The sequence below is a fragment of the Micropterus salmoides genome, unplaced genomic scaffold (assembly GCF_014851395.1).
Source record: "Micropterus salmoides isolate LMB-PRFRI ecotype aquatic unplaced genomic scaffold, ASM1485139v1 Ms_hic_scaffold_18, whole genome shotgun sequence".
Taxonomy (NCBI): domain Eukaryota; kingdom Metazoa; phylum Chordata; class Actinopteri; order Centrarchiformes; family Centrarchidae; genus Micropterus; species Micropterus salmoides.
In genome coordinates, this window is record NW_024040928.1 from 18,678,363 (window position 1) to 18,695,422 (window position 17,060).

The window sequence follows — 17,060 nt, forward strand, 5'->3', positions numbered from 1 at the left end:
ACTTGCCTAAAATTGACTTTTGAAGTTAGACACATCTGTCAGTTTTATACAGTTTCTCCTTCACTGTAATTAGTTTAGACCAATTCTCAGGCTCTTCCTAACAGACATTTCAGTTAAGACCTCATACTATTAACACATCTGCCTTAACCACAGAAAACAGTTGGAACACACCAGCACATACAAGTCACCATTTATGAGTCAAGTCTACAAATTGACCTTGCAGCCATCTCCATAATATTTCAAAGAATACAAGTGAATTCTTGTTAAAAATAATTTATTTCGATTTATGTCCACTTACACAAGTATGCGTCCTGATGACACATGTTTGAAACTGTGCACATCTGAAATGTCACGTCTTTGACCTGAAGAAAAAAAAAAAAAAAAAAATGTTAGCCACTTTTCAAAAAGATATTTGCCCCCTTACAGAACAAGATGGCATACCTTTTATTGCCTTTTCCTGGTTTGAACAGGTTTGCTTACAAGCTTCACCCAGATGATTTGTGGCGTCACAGATTGCCACATCACAATGGACAAAGAACTACAAGATATGAACAGATTCATGGCTTTATACATTAGTTTCTTAGCTGAAGCATGGAAGGAAGAAGAGTTTTCTTTTTTAGCTGAAATTACCTGGCGACTCAAGTTATCTTGGTCTTCAACAAAGGCAAACATCTTAACCTGAAAGCGCTTGAAGTGAGATGGATTCTGAACTCTGGCATCAGGCCAAACAGGATTGAGGGTCACCCGGTGTGGGTCTACTGGGTTTATACAGCTGAAGGGTAAAAAAGAAGAAGTTTGTGCCCACTAGTGTATTTGTAAAGTCTACACAATGACACTTGGCTAAATGACTACCATGCTCTCATTTATCCACACAGCACTACTATCCCCTCTTTGGACCACCATGTACATGGAAGAGACTGATATCCATGTTCTCGTTCTTATTGCTTAAGTTAGACAGTTCCATTAAGTATGTAGGGGCAAACAGTCCTGCGGGCCAAGATTAAGTTACCCATTAATGATCAGGTTCCATCTGGGTTGGGACGTCCTGTCCTCATCCAGCGTCGCCCAGCAGTTCTCCAGCTCCAGTGATAGTTTGGAGTTTCTAGACCTCGTCAGCAGTTCCACCTCAAAATACAGCGGCTGTTGTAGGTACATTGCTATGGGATAGTCGTCAACTGTGTAAAACACGCTGTAGGACTCATCTAAGTGAAGGGAGACCATACGTGTTGATGTGAGTTATTAGGGATTAGACAAGTGGACCAAGAATAGCCTGCACAAATTCAGGTCTACAACACAAATAAGTGAACTTAAGTAGAAAGTATGTTGCCCTCATTGTCCTACTTGCCAGTGTGGTTATTAAGATGAATCTATGAACTTGATGTCAGAAATTCAATTACTTGACCAAAAACCCATTAGCTCAAGATGAATTTGTGAGATTGCCTCCTGACTTTAAGACACAGTCAGCTTACTAATGCAGCAATATCCAGATGCCTTTTTTGAAGCTTGTGCTACTCTCCAAGACACTACAAAAGCCTCACTGAGTGAGTGATCTTAAATACTCTGTTTATGGATTCACCAAGCATTTTAAAGTTAAAGAAAAAAAAAAAATCTAATGTTTGTACATAAAAATGTGCATTCAGAAGTCCCCTTACCCACAGCAAGTCTAATTGCAACTGTCATCTCGCCTCTGGCATTTTTGGCATATGGGTCACTCCTGCGAGGTCTGGATTGGAAGGCCACAGCGTGGGGTTTGTTGGTGTCATAATAACAAGAAACTTGTAGCCTTGAGACAACCCATGAGAATATATTTAGAATTTATAAAAAAGCACCACATTTCACATATCTGCCACTACACTGACAAGGAGCAGTCTCTTTGGACACCCATTTAGTTTTGGCAAGTTATTGGCTGCTTAGATGTGCGGTAGTACCAGTTTACTCTGAAAGTCATGTGTAGTGTCCACTAAAGTAATTGCAATTTGTTTAACACTTCAGTTCACTGATCCTCTAGGTGGATATTTTCAGTCTCAGTTAATCTGCAAATTGGTTTCAATTAATGGTTTTGGTCTCCAATATGCAAATGCCCTAGGATTAATATACTGGTTTTGTCCCAAACATACTGAGTTTACTATCACAGCAAGACAAAGAAAACCAGCTAAAAGCTAGGACAAGGAAATTTTGTTGAGGGGAAGGGACCCCCCCCAATATACCTCTATCTGCATCAATTGAGTGTTTCAGTTTTCAGACAGATACTCACCCAAAGTCCGGCTCATCAGTCTTCAATTCCTTTCTGACTTTGTCTGGCAGAGAGATTTCATTTTCATACAGCATCACATTGGACAAAAACTAAGGGGGAGACACACACACACACACACACACACACACACACTGAGCTTCATCTGGAAAAAAGAAATGTATATAAAAATTAGCAGCATGCTACCTTTCTGGTTGTCCCACAGGACCTCCCAGTGAAGACAAAGTAAGCATAGCGGTTGTCACTGTAGGAGGGACCACAGGTGGGGTCTCTGAGGGTGAGCTGACTGGGGTTTAGACTAGGAACCGACTCTAGTTTCACAGCCACAGCAGTCATGGTTCCATTAGGTAAACACTCTGTTAGGAGAATCAGACATTAATATGCAATGGGTTTTGTCCAAAATATTAAGTTAACCACTTATTTTCCTCCAACAAACCTGCCAGTGTTGAGGGGAAATGGCAAGCCACAGAGAATTCTTGGATGTTTGTGTTGGTTTCTGGATTTTTTAGAACCACAGTGAGTCTGCTCCTGATGGATGACTCTTCAACAGCCTGAGAACAAAAACTTGAGCATTACACAAAAAAGTGTCACTTTTGTTAAGAATATAGATTTTGAACGCACCTCAAACGCAACAGCGGGGTCTGAAAATGGCACGGCAAAACTGAAGTGTGTTCCGTTCTCCATGAGGCTGTACTGCTGAGCGATGTCTGGGGTCAACATTTGTTTTCCCACCATAGTATGAAAGTTTAAACCATGGGTCTCGTATTTCACAAGGACATTGAAGTTTTGATGATCACAGCCACCAGAGACAGAGGGAACTGCAGAAGGAGAATTAAAAAATAAATCCAAAAAATGTATACATTTCTCTCACCTCCCAAACTGTATAGCCATTTAACTTTTACAGTCAAGATGACAAGGACTGTGAGGCCATTTCTCTCATGTTGTAAACATTTCGTTTTGGCCTTTGTGCCAGTTACATTAGCATCTTGGACTGAGATGGAGTCCTCGTGCTCAATTTGTAACAAATCAATGTCATAAAATGAGTACAGACCTTTGTCTACTAATTTAGCTTCCACAAAAGCAGTGAGAGAAAATGGAGCAAACTCAGGCAGGACCACCAAACCAAGGGCCATGTGAAGAGAGTACACCTTTACACCCATTTCTGTCTGTTGGGAAATGGAGAGATTAGAAGCCTAGACAAAAACCACAATATTTAATTTCCCGAGTTGAGTAAAGCTTACAGTTTGTAGTACAGCATGGTCCGTGAAAGGCACTTCAACTGTGAAGGCCTTCGAGTTGCTGTTAGGGGACTTGTGCTCCAGGACATTAAAGCCTCTGACATTGCAGTCCTCCACAGACAAAACCTCATAGGGCAAGGAAATGTTCATTACTGCCACATCAGAGCCGAAAGGCCCAATCAGCAGCTTAAATGCTCTTTCCTCGGGAACAGTGTCTGTGGGGCAAAAATAGAGGCAGCTTGAAACATGCATTTTTAAAAAAAAAAAAAAAACCCCAACCACACCAAATCACAGAGAACCAAGACAAGACTCACTGTCTATAACTTGCGGAGGTGAAGACCGTAATTGTGTTGTTATGGGATGGAGGACTTTATAGTGCGTGTTCTTGTGAGTGGAGCCTTCAGTCCAGAGCAACTCGAGCATTGGTTCAATTGTATAAGCCATGAGGTACTGATCATCCTGAACATGACTCTGCAAAAATCAAATATCCTCAGTAAGGCCTTCCCTGAAGGACAGTCATCTTGTTAAACACAAATTTTTAACACATATGCATGTTAAAAAGTTTGGCAATGAATCTGTCCCTCTGCATAGAACTGTTCCACTTGATTCAGAACTTTGATGCAACAACATTCACAAGAGTTGTGCAAACCAACCATTCTGTTGTACACATGAAAAATTGGAGCAGTTTAGATTTGGTGCTTTTAAGTTTGCTTCTCTCAAGACAAAAAATTAAGGCAAAGATAGAGATTTAATATATCCATCCGTCTTTGGAGTGATGTATGAATTTTGCTGTAGAAAAATGAATGCCTGAAAACCCCATTTTGTCCCATCTATTTTTGGACTGTAGTACAAGTGCATGTGTAGCATTCTGGATCTGGCTTAAATGAATACAGTCTTATAAACCCATGCAGGCTGGGTATAATTGTATACATGACAATAGTAAAAACAGTTTCATATATAAATTGTTCCTGTTAAGTCTCAGTACCACTGACCTTGAAGGAGCCACCGACAGCCCCAACAGGAATCTCAACAACTATGTGTCTGTCACCAACAAACAGGGAGTATTGTCTGGCTGCCATCTCTGCAGGGTCGAGCCTCTGGCCATCGACGCCCATGTGCACCTCCAACAGTTTAAATGGGCCATATGAAATCAGAGTCTCAATCTGCCTGGGCAGAAACCAGCGGATGGTGTTTTGAGTAATGAAAACACTACCTGTACACAAACACAAAGCACTTTAGAAAAGGGAGAGACTGGACATGGATACATTACTATAGTCAGGGTAATGAGCCAACATTTTAGTTGTTTTACATGGTTTGAGCTCATATTTACAGAACAGTGGTTTTATTCCCCTGATCTAACTCCGTTTAACTAAATTCCCAGGGGAAAAAAATACTAGAGATATGACCTGGGTTACCTCTGTGGTATGGCTACAGCCCTGCCTACTGTTCAACACTCCTTACCCGCCAGGGAGGGGCAAGCAGCTGCCGCATCAATTTGAGTAGTCAGCCACTTCTTTTCAAATATTGTTGAAGTTTTGAGCACAGTCATGGGCACCCCTGCTACCTGCGGGAGGAAGTTAGAGAACATTGTGTATAAGATCTATTTAGTCCATTTAAAGCTTAAACAGCTGAGTGTTCAAGCATACTGTTGCAAAGATGTGGGCAACATAATGGGGGGATGTAAATAAAAGTGGCCTACAAATGTCATTCTGTCAAGTGGATTTCAGACAAAGTAATCTATTTGAAGGCAGTTTGATTACTGTATTTGATCTAAAGCCAGTAGTTTAATGGCTGCAAGTGTGTTATCTAATGCGATGCAAGTACTTCACCCAGAGCCTGCCTGAGGGGAAAGATTTCAAGTCAGGCTTCTTTAAAATTTGGTGAACTGCAGTCCACTTACATCCTGGGTGTATGTTTCAGGTGCATTCTTTGGACTTCTCACAGTCAGCCTTGTAGGGGTGGTCCCTATCCCATAACCATTTCTCTGGGCCACAGCCACTGTCATGGGCTTCTCCTCTGGAGTAAAGAACACAAGTGTTGCGATTCTGAATCCTCCGTCTATGAGCTGTTTCTGCAAGGTAAATAAAGACCGATCAATGCCATCAAATTGAGACAAGGATGTTTCCTGAATATTTAAAAAAAAAAAAAAAAACACTCATTTGAACTTGTCGAACCTTAGCAGCTGGTCGAGGATTAGACCCTTGGACGGGATGTTCAGGCAGGACATATTGACCTGGAGTTAACTTGCCTTGTCTTTCCACAGACACCTAGAAATGAAGCCACTCCATAAGTGATAATCTTTCCAATCTGCAGTGGCATCAAATGTACCAGCCTTGATGCACATACAGGACATAAAGCCACTTATGACCCCTCAAGTGTGTTGCTGCGTTCACTTGCCTCCATATAGTTGCGGTCACAGACAATTTCCCTGGAAGCCCAGGTAGTGTAGTGGCAAGTTTTAGACACCTGGTATAGCTCGTCTTCAGCCATCCGGTTCCCGTGCAGCCGAAGATGTAATGTTGTTGTGAATGCCTTATCTTCCTATGAACACACAGAAACAAGACTTGAAATTACCACATTAAAAAGCACATTTGGCACCGCTCTAAAAAAATATTTCAGGTCTTGTTACCACATATTCAGCAAAACAGTTTTGAAGGGAGGCATAAATCATAGCATTCCCCAGCTGGTCCATCCTCACACTAAAGCCACACTGAGACGCTAAACTTGGTGTAAGAAGGACGGTAGAGTTATCTGAGGAGGAAAAGAGGACAGTTAGGAGGAGAAAAAAAAAAAAAAAAGACAGAGTAAAGAGGAAAAACACTGAATCAAGAAATGTCACTTTACTAATAACAGCAGCTATGTCAAGAAGATTTCCTCCAAGTGGACCGACATCCACGCGCATGACATTCCCCAGGCATTTTGAGACGACATCTGGGATTAAACATTCACAATAGTAAGCAGCATACAGTACAATTAGAGTCACTAATCAAATGACTGTTTAGGGAAAATAACATCAAAACTTGACTAAAACATACTTAGGAAGCCCTCAGGCTTTCTCTGAGCCTCTAGGTTCACAACTCCTATCAGGAGAATGCACCACCTGAAAAAGATGAAAGGATTTTCAAATTAGCAAGAAAAATCCCAAAATTTGAGCAAACGCAGTGGCTAAAAACAAAACTACAAACCCCAATCCAACTAAACGACCCATGGCACAAGAGCTGGGAAATCCGTTTTGTGGCTTTTGAAGGTTGCGGTGGGAATAAACTGGCAGGTTGAGGGAGGTTCCTGCTCAAGAAAGATAACCACACGCAGGTGTGTCCTATCATAGCCTGATGGGGATAATTCTGTGGACCAGTGTCCACTGATGCTGCGTTTAAGTTACCTCGGAACTTGAAAATTTCCCACCTCCAACTAGAAAAAGCAGCCTCCAACTGAACACAGTTCCTACTGGGAGCCCAACACAAAATATAGGCCTATTTGTCTGTATTTTATTAAAATGATACATAATATAGTTAAACATGTTCTGTAGGCTATGTAAATTCTATTCAACGTATGTCACCAATGTTAACAGGTAGGCTAGCTGAAAGTCATCTTGTCTGCACAAAAGTAATTTGAATCAGATCAGAAGGAGCTTGACAGACTGTTGGTATAACATTTGGGAAAATGTTGAAAATTTGAAAACATTGGGAACCAGCACAAGGCTCAGCATGTAGCCTAGAGGTTTGTTGTCCTATCTGACCTAAATTTGAAGAAGTACATTTTATTAGAACTTTGTCATCCTTATCATCTACAGCTCCTCTATGTGAGCAAAAATAAATCGGACGTTAAAAATAAATAGATCTTTAGGAAATATTTAGATCATAAATGATTGGTACAAAGAATTAATACAAAATGAGGAATAAAACGTACGCCTATCCTTATTTTTGATATAACGTTTTGCCATTTTTATGTCTTTGTTGGATCGTGCCAGTGGAAGGATGAGAGGAAGTTCCCAGCTAGAATTAAATTAGGGGCGTCGTGGTTCATTGTCAGCCTCTTAACCCATAAGATACAGCGGCACCCATCGATCCAGTGTTATAGCCTAGTCAAAATCTCACTATATGTTCAGGTTTAGGTATCACAACTCTTTAAAAGCATTAAAAAGTCATAGTAGAAAATTCATCTTCTGAGGTGTAAACCGAAACAACAAACAGAAAAAGATCCCCTTTTTTAATTCATGTGGAGAATTTAAAAAAGTTAGGCTACACATGCGCTAATCAATGACAAGGACCCTCCTGCCCACAACCATCACTAGCCGCCTACACCTCCACCTTCACCGCTGAACTGAAGACCTGACATCTTTGTGCAGTGACCGTGTCCGGCTTAACATGTTAGAGTGCAAAACGTGCTGTTCTTGCTGTTAGAACCACACCATTGTCACAAGTTTTCCCTTATTTTTTTCCTGTCCCTTGTGTCACGTGCCCCCTTGTCTGTGTTGTGGGCGTGGCGCTTCTCTCCCGGGCTCCCTGTTGTTCAAGAGACACACCTCGTCCCAACCTGATCACACAGTTGCAACCCTCGTCCAGGCTGCACACCTGCAATCCACCTACTCTGCAGTAGGCTATATCAGCTTCATCCACTCATCTTCAGATCCTTGTGTCAGCCGTAGTGCTAGTTCACGCCTCAGGCCCCTCAAACTGTGCGGTCTGGTTATTTCGTTGTTTTGGTTCGTCTCTAACTCTGTCTCTCCATCCACTCCATTTCATTCCCCTGAGTTTTGTCTTGCACGTGGGTTCCGGTTCCCCCTGCTGACCGTTGCAATAATACAAAGAAAGCTGGAAAGAGACTAATTAACCTTATTACATCGACACATTAAGCTCTCAAAATGTTACAGCAGGATACCTCCGCAATAGGAGACCACAAGATCAGCTCAGGACTTGCTTCACTAGACACTGAAGCGGTGCACATTCAAAGCATTTGTAACAAATTTACAATTCAACAAATTACCAAAACCAAAATGACAAGCAGTGAATCTAATGGATCAGCATTTAAAATGCCCGGTTGGTGATTCAGTCGTGGCTGTGATACAGAACAGCGCACAAACCTCCATTAACAAATCATGTGCTGAAAAGATGCACAAAATGTGTTTACCCTAATGAGAAAGATATGCCACATTCATTTTATGTGTGGAGTGGAACAGAAAGTTCACAACACCCTGCAAGAACTATCTTTATGCTGTAAGCAGCACATCTGGGAGATACTGAGGATGTTTTTATTGAGGCAATAAAATCAGGGATAACAAATAATTTAATAGATTACAGATTGTCAGCGCAAAGCAACCAATTCAGCATTCAGAATTGTTGTTTTTCAATCTGCTCCCACTATAAAGGTTATGATGTGTTTCCCCTTTGCTGCCAAATGCAGTGTTACTGCCTGGTTTGGCAGTTAGCCTGCCAGCAGTGCTTTCTCACAAAGGACTGAAATGTCAGAGTGGGATTTGACTTACTTTACTCCCTCCCGCGTGCAGACAAGCTGTGGTCAGTTGCCTTTAGTTGCATTAATTTCACACAAATACAAGTGTACTTTTAAAAAACACAGCTTTTAACACGCACACAGTTATTGCAGGTGCACTCCTTAGTCCTACTAAAAGAAAGTTCTATGATCTTATAATAAATCGCAGCGATTAAATGTCACAACAGAGCTACAGCGTGTGATATAGGCATACCTTAATAAAATGTAATATTGCAGTAGAATTTCTCGCAGGGCGTTCATACATCTGTCCGGTCGCTACCCCCTCCGTCCCCTCCCCTCTCCTCGTCTCTCGCCCCTCCCTGTTCCCTGTAAAAGGGAACAAACTGCCGCCGTGCCGCTGTCCCGCCTCCAGCTGCTCTTGTCCCGTCCGTGAAGCTGCAGCGGCGCACTCCCTCCACCGACTTGCTGTGTGCGACGTTTTGCCAGAATGTGAAAACTACACCACCCGGAATGAAGCTTTTTTTTTTTCATGGAAAGAAAGACTCCAAGTAACCTTCAGGTAGGCTACGTGTCGGCTTTACGTTTTGCATTCAGTTTGTGCGAAATTAAAAGTAATTAGACTTATTTGCGAATAGGGTTTGGTGAATAAAATGATAGATCTTGATTTCATGCAAAAGCCAGCACCCAAACTAGCCTGTTGTTCTGAATTTCTAGAAGAGTAGTTGGTGGGACATGCCCCACAGAACAATATACAGACACATGCTGGAAAAATGCTGGTTTTAATAATTGCTTGAAATGATGTGTGGGTTCAGTTTCGAATTGTTGCCTCTCATTTCCTCTGAGGCAGTCTAGTCCACTCTGTAATTTGATTCTTCTGGTGATAATCCTGTACTTAAGCCCTCAAAGAAGTGACAGGACCTTGCGCCTCTTCACCCACTCCAGCTCATGCCATTTCCTGTGTGTGCTGTATTGGTTTTATTTCCTTCAGAGGACTAATACAAACAGTGCAGTCAAATATGTCTTGATAAACATCTTTCCAAATAAATGTGCCATACGCAATCCTGACTTTATATGCTTGTGGGGCATTTTCATGCCATAAAAAAAAATCTCTAAAACTGATAGGCCTCATTTCTCGTCGTATTGTCTCTGTGTATATCATCAGGACCATGGGGTATGGGCAAATCCTCCACCGGCTGGGGAATGAGGAGGACCAGGTCCATCTCAACGTGGGAGGCGTACGACACAAAGTGGACCCGGATACACTGCTTCGGTTCCCTCATACGCGCCTGGCTCGTCTGCTGCGCTGCCGAAGCGAAGCGGCAATCCTGGAGCTGTGTGATGACTACAGCCCGGCCGAGAAAGAGTACTACTTCGACAGGAATCCTCGGATTTTCCTCTGCGTGCTCAACTTCTACCACACGGGACGTATCCACATGATGGAGGAGCTCTGTGTCTTCTCCTTCAGCCAGGAGATCGAGTACTGGGGCATCCAGGAGCTGCACCTGAGCCCCTGCTGCAGCTACTGGTACCATGAGAGGAAGGAGTATATCGAGGACAGAGACTGGGACATCAGGAGCGACGACCAGCAGCAGCCAAGTTTGGACTCTTCCTTTGAGGAGCTCTCCGCTCTTGATAAAGACCTGGCGAAGTTCAAAGGTGCCTGGTGTGCAGAAGTGAGGAGCTATGTTTGGCTCAGGCTGGAGGATCCAGGTCATTCAAGAGCTTCAAAGGTCATTGCTGTGGCCTCCCTCAGCTTGGTGTTGACCTCCATCGTTGCTATGTGTGTCCATAGCATGCCTGAGTTCCAGCGTGTGGATGACAATGACAAACCCATCGAGGACCCTGTCCTTGCCATTCTGGAGGAGATCTGCATTGCCTGCTTCTCCGCCGAGTTCATCATCAGGCTCATTGTTGCGCCCTCCTGTAGGAAGTTCCTCGGAAACCCCTTAAACATTATCGATGTCGCCTCCATTTTGCCATTTTACGCCACTTTGGCTCTGGAAACAGCCGACGAGGAGGGCGCAGAGGAGAACGAGGACTTAGAAAATATGGGGAAGGTGGTGCAGGTTCTGCGCCTCATGAGGGTTCTCCGAATCCTCAAACTGGCTCGCCACTCTATTGGGCTACGAGCACTGGGGGCCACCGTCCGCCACAGCTACCACGAGGTGGGTCTGCTCCTTCTCTTCCTCTCAGTGGGGATCTCCATCTTTTCCGCCCTAATCTACTTTGCAGAGAAGGAAGAGGAGGACACAGATTTGGGGACCATCCCTTCAGGCTGGTGGTGGGCCACAATCACCATGACCACAGTCGGTTACGGTGACACCTGCCCGGTGACTCTGGCGGGGAAGATAGTTGCCACCTTGTGTATCATCTGTGGCCTGTTAGTGGTGGCTCTGCCCATCACCATCATCTTCAATAAGTTTTCCAAGTACTATCAAAGAAACAAAGCCATGGAGGAACAGTGTGTCACTAAGCCAGAAAGACAAGACCCAGAACTCCCTTACTATAACATCAGAGACCTGTTCACAGACAGTGTTTATCCATTTATAGGAGCTTTCGCCTTCAGGAACAGTGAGAGCAGCGCAGGGGATGACACCGACGCCTCCAGTCTCCAGGACATAGAGGTGTATGATAATGACACTTGTGAAAATGGGGCAGCAAAATGAGATTCCTGCCAATTGACAGTGTCTGTAAGTCACTCCGTGCCTCTCAGGGCAGAGTGCTCCATCACTGACCCTGTCTCCTTGTATCGTCTTCCTCCTGCAATTTGACAGAGAAATATCGTGGCCATGAACTTTTCTACAAGGGAATAGCTTGTGTAATATACAGCACCGCTAAAACTGGGGAATCTAAAGGGAATTATCTGAACTTTGCACAGGGGTTTGAAAGCCCATTTTCTGCTTGAGAAAACTGCAATGATGCATGTAGGAGGCCATAATGTTAATGTTTTTCAAAGTAATGTTCTGTATTGATTCGTCCGCTTGCTGAAAGTTCAGACTGAGAATTCGGCAGATGCAAAAGTCTAGAGTGAAAACCACACAGTTTGGTGATTAAAAATGGTATAATAAATCTCTAAGTTGAGTCTGCATGAACAAAAATGAATGCGTTCTGAAAGAAAGCCAATATAAATCATGTAGAATTATGCAATATTACAGATGCTGATGAGGAGAGGTCACAACTGTCTCAGAGCACTGTGGAAAGCACTGATATTACCAGGTTATTATTATATTTTTGTTTTGGACAGATGTTTTGGCATGCTGAGTGACTCCTTGTAACTAAGGTGGACATGAAATAAAACTCAGTGAATGAGAAGAAATATACCTCTCATTTGTGCCATAACATACAGTAAGTTGTACTTAGTCATTCATTCAGAGAAGGATTCCAGTTCAGGTTCATTGCATTTTATTATTCCCTTAAATATATATATATAAATATACTGCAACGCTTCCTGACTAAAATTACTTTAAAATCAAAATATAAACAATCAACCATGTATTTTCTTCTGTGGTGCAATCATTGAAACTGTTGAGGAAACGTTCTGTACCTACTCACCCTTGTCCTTTCCTGAAAGTATTGACTTCCTGTCACCTGTTATAATCTCTGGTTGGATGAGCTGCTATCCTACTAGAGCGAGAGACAGGGGTCTCAAAGGTATTGACCAGACGCAGTTGACCAGAAGCGTTTACTCCCAGAGCAAAACACTACCAAATGTTTCGTGAATCATTTCTTTTCTGATTGGGTTTAAAGATCAGATGGTTTCTTATCTATTGGCTAAATTTCAACTGCCTGAACAGCTAAATTACATTATTTTTGAATAGTAGTACTGTAAATGAGTTTCGATTACTGGGCTTCCTGTATCAGGTGAGCATCACATTGCACATTAGGATATCGCTTAATCCACACTCTCTGTTGTTTTGCTTTCATCAGCTGAGTATTGGTGCAGACAAGTGTTGATTTTCAGTGAATACTGCACTTGATAATACATACAGATGCAGAGCACAATTGAAATCATACAATAGATGGCTTTGCAGATGACAGGTATGCATCTTAATGGATGAAAATCTGAGAGGTTACCAGATAAGAAAATGTCTTCTTTCACTCATTTTCATTTATGTCTTACATTTTTTGTCTGACTTTTCTCTAATTTCTGCTTTCCAGGCCAAATTAATCCTTCAAGTTAAGTAATTTGAAAAGGAAAAGGAACCTGGTCCTCCTCATTCCCTCGCAAGTGGAGGATCTGCCCACACCCCATGGTCCTAATGATACATACAAAGATACATACAAGAAAACTGCTCTTAACTCGCAAACAAAAAGTAGTTGTGACACACTGCAATAACAAAACAAAAAGAGGTAATAAGGTTACATTTGAAGCATTGCTTAATTATTGCCAGCAAAGTGTAAAGAAAAGTGTAAAAATGAACTATGGGTGCCATGAAATAACAATGTATGCATAGATGATCATTACCGCTGCTATACTGGACACATTGACTGATGCTGTCACAATGCGTATACCTAAGCCCTATAATAGTAAAATACTAATTTTACGATCTGAAAAGCTGTGAAAACTGCTCTGGCATATTAGGTACAGCATGTGCAGTAATACAAGAAAGGTAGTATTGATGGAAAACAAAATCAATTGATACATTCTCAGCTGAAACTGAGTTTAAAAGACTCTTATGGCAAATCTCTAATGTTTACTCAGTGTATGATCTCAGTCTTTATGTTAAGGAATCCATCACAAGAGTCACAATCCTGTACTGTCTGCATCACTTAATGATTGTTTTGTGTTCCTCATCATTACTCCCAGCCTCATGGCTTTGGGCATATATCCTGTGAAGGGAAGTGGATGTCAATATTCTGTGACTTTGCCACCAGCAAAAAGGCAATCACTTATTGAATTTCTGTCAGGATGTGTATCTTATATTTCCCATAATTTCTCGCAGCAGCTGGTGCTTCTCATCTAGCTTCCAGAAATGTTGGTATTTTAATTGTAGTTGTAACGTTGATTCGAGTTTGCACTACAGAAAAATCTAATATAATAATTGTACCAAATCAGATTTCAAATGAAATGATAAGGCCTCCTTTATTTTCACCAAACCTTGGACAGGGTAGTATTTCAGTTTAAAGGCCCAGTCACACCAGAAAGTGACACAACAAAGCTCTCCAAGCTAGCTCACTTAAACTGGCACATCACTTTTAGACTCTACGGCTCTCCCTCACAAGTCAGCATTGTCAAGATGGCCTGCTATTGGTCAATGTCACATTGACCACTAAGTAATATCTGGCCACTGTGTTGGGTCATTGATACACTAGACAGGAGACCAATCAACCTTAATTATTAAGGTATCGCAAACGCATTTGGCAGGGTCAGGTTATTATTAGATCGAGAGTGAATTGAGGCAATTGACACTTTCCACCATTTCCCACACATGAATTTTCTCACGCAAAACGTATAACCAAAACATTGACTGAAATCAACTCAGCCATGTTAGTAGTCAAGTGGATCCACTCTCGCGCTGTGAATCTTGGACAGTTTGTGAGTTGCTTCCCACTGAAGCAGCTATCAGCTGCACTTTACAGAAGAGGCTGAAGTTAACATTTGAGAAGAGCAGAGTAGACTTTTAAAAAATTAATTATTACATTATTAAATTATGACATTATTCTTGTAATATTATGACTTTTTTCTCCAGATGTCAGAGAACACAGATATGTGGGACAGATTTTTAATGTGCAGAGGCTTTTGAACATGAGCAGAAAACTTGCTGAAGCCCAGGAGCTATTAAAGTCCAGGAGTTTATAACTAAAATGAATTAATTTATCATTGACATAAACAGATCCTACATGCACATTTAAAAAGGTTACTTCAGGGGCCATAGAGGCATCTCATACAAAAGGAAAAGGTCACTGCAGTGATGAATGTGCAAAAGGAAAAGTGGAATTTTGTGTTGTGTGCAGTTCCACTGGAGCCAATTCACTAGCCCTTCATAAATTCCAACTTAGCCTGATTAGTTAAATTGCCACACACTAATACTTCTGAAGGGCATTCGTTAAAGCTGAGGAAGGCAACGTTGGAGAAGTAGCAAAAATATCCAACTGTAAAAATCCCTCTCCCTCCATTCAGGCCTTCCTCCAACACACATTTTCATGAACATTCGCCATGCACAGGCAGAGCACGCTTAAGAAGACAGGTAGGTCCAAATTAGAGGATTGGTAATTTAAAGAGGTTACTTTCTTAAACAAAAGACACAGAAAGACGATGGAAGACTAAATCTGCATGTTTGTTGACTCAGCAGGGAAGATAATACATGAGAAAAGTTGATTTACAATAGGAATATATTTCTGAAAGCAATACAGAATGCCTGAGAGCCTTACTGCATTATTAAAAAATTTTGAATTGTCACCTGCCGCCTGAATTTTGTGTTTCCCTCTACATGAATAAGGACATTTACACCATAAATTGAAGCAGGAAAGGTAGATTTGGTGCAGAAATTTCACCAGAAAACAGCAACTGAAGTGTTTAATGCTCAAACATTTCTGGAGGAGGATCCCCAGATGCCCCATTTTATGTGTGCCCCCTCCAATGTTGAAGAAAAACCTGATCTCTTGCATTTCAACAGCAATATGACTCCATAAATTCATTAGAATGCAAGAAAACAGACAGAAAACAGAAACTTCAAAATTGTTTGACCGCTGAACATTTTAAACAAACATTCCTGAGGACTGAGGAGTGACTACCCCGACCTCTGCTGTGGGTAATAAAAAATTGTAATACAAGCACAATTTTAACTGCACTGACATCAATGGGATCTTCGGTTTCTATGCAAAAAGGGGCACGGCCAAGATGTTTCATGAAGTACACGTATGTGCTGGTCTGATGTATAGAACGTCTTGGCTAGAGGAAAATTTTACACATATAAAACCTCCATGGCTCATGGCTCAAAAATTCATAATAGAAAGACTCACAATCGGCCATCATTGCACTTTGAGGTGTCCTGCCTACAGAAAATTCTTTTATAATGGGGGTCTAAGGAGAAAACTTTACTTTTTGGGTCACAAAGTATTTTTTACTGCAATACTGCGAGTGGCCATTGGGGTGAAACTGGAAGCAAAGCTGTGCATCCATGCTCACTCCCCAATTTGTTTAGCCTAGCAAGGATAAAGCAGAGTTAGCAAGGGGTTGAACATGACATCGTCTGTTAGTTTTGGGGGTGGAGTATTATTAAATAGACAGAATCACTGGATTTTTTGCAATAAACACTATAAAATGGGACAAGGACCAATTGATAGTGTAATAAAGGTATACTGAATTACATAGTGACCATTTTACAGGGCATGAATGACATTAATGAGGGTGTTGTTAATGTAAAGGGGAAAAATGCCTATTACCTGTAAAGGTCGCAGTGAGTGTGTCAGCAAAACACTTCCCCTTTAGGCTTTCTTCTTTAATTACATTACATCTGAGTTTAGTTGCTTACCACAATACTTTGCTGTGCCAAATAAAGTCTTAATCTAAGCTGATTGGTTGCAGTGGAGCATTAAACCATAAAGATAAAAGGTGTCATTGAAAAACTGACTTACTGTCAGGAGCACTGGTCAGTTACATGAGTAGGAAGAAAAAACAAATCAATAAAATTAGGTTAAGCCGTTTTTTTCTTTCTTGGAGGTTTATATTTGTATTCGCTGGCCAGCACTTTGATGTTGATTTGAAGTGAGCTGTTTGAGCGCAGAATAGAGACAGTGATGTTTCGTAGCTTGCAATGTTGTCACGAGGGGATACCTCTGCTGAGTCTGGTGGACATTAATGTTAAACAAAAGTTGCTGCAGATAATGATGGAGAATGCCGAAACAGGCTTTCACACTGATCCATGTGTGCAGTTTTGGTGTACTTCAAGTTTCTGAAGGGAAAAAATAAATCTTTCTTTGAAAAATCTGACACCTGTTTTCAGGTAAGAGTAAGAACTTGAATATTACATAAAGCCTCAGGGTCCATAGAGGCACAGTCCCTCTACCGCACACAAAAGGAAAAGGTCACTGCAGTGATGAATGTGCAAAAAGCAAAGGGGAGTTTTATGTTGTGTGCAATTCTGCTGGAGCCAGTTCACTAGCCCTTCACAAATCCA

At 41.6% G+C, this 17,060-nt stretch overlaps 2 protein-coding genes across 2 annotated transcripts; one reads left to right on the plus strand and one right to left on the minus strand.

Moving 5' to 3' along the window:
- Window positions 1–257: 257 nt before the first annotated feature.
- LOC119909082 lies at window positions 258–6,751 on the minus strand. The gene is made up of 21 exons (XM_038727136.1): window positions 6,675–6,751; window positions 6,525–6,589; window positions 6,334–6,420; window positions 6,119–6,240; window positions 5,887–6,030; window positions 5,664–5,756; window positions 5,390–5,560; window positions 4,951–5,053; window positions 4,482–4,702; window positions 3,804–3,960; window positions 3,493–3,704; window positions 3,303–3,417; window positions 2,873–3,069; window positions 2,688–2,802; window positions 2,438–2,607; window positions 2,255–2,343; window positions 1,653–1,783; window positions 1,010–1,202; window positions 631–772; window positions 442–538; window positions 258–362 (listed from the first exon to the last, which is right to left on the minus strand). Exons 1-21 carry the CDS (start codon window positions 6,695–6,697, stop codon window positions 295–297), a joined length of 2,715 nt encoding a protein of 904 aa, XP_038583064.1. The 5' UTR covers window positions 6,698–6,751; the 3' UTR covers window positions 258–294.
- Window positions 6,752–9,370: 2,619 nt separating this feature from the next.
- Window positions 9,371–12,245, plus strand: LOC119909083 (potassium voltage-gated channel subfamily S member 3-like). The gene is made up of 2 exons (XM_038727138.1): window positions 9,371–9,499; window positions 10,103–12,245. The coding sequence occupies exon 2, from the start codon at window positions 10,107–10,109 to the stop codon at window positions 11,604–11,606; it is 1,500 nt and encodes a 499-aa protein (XP_038583066.1). The 5' UTR covers window positions 9,371–9,499; window positions 10,103–10,106; the 3' UTR covers window positions 11,607–12,245.
- Window positions 12,246–17,060: the final 4,815 nt, after the last annotated feature.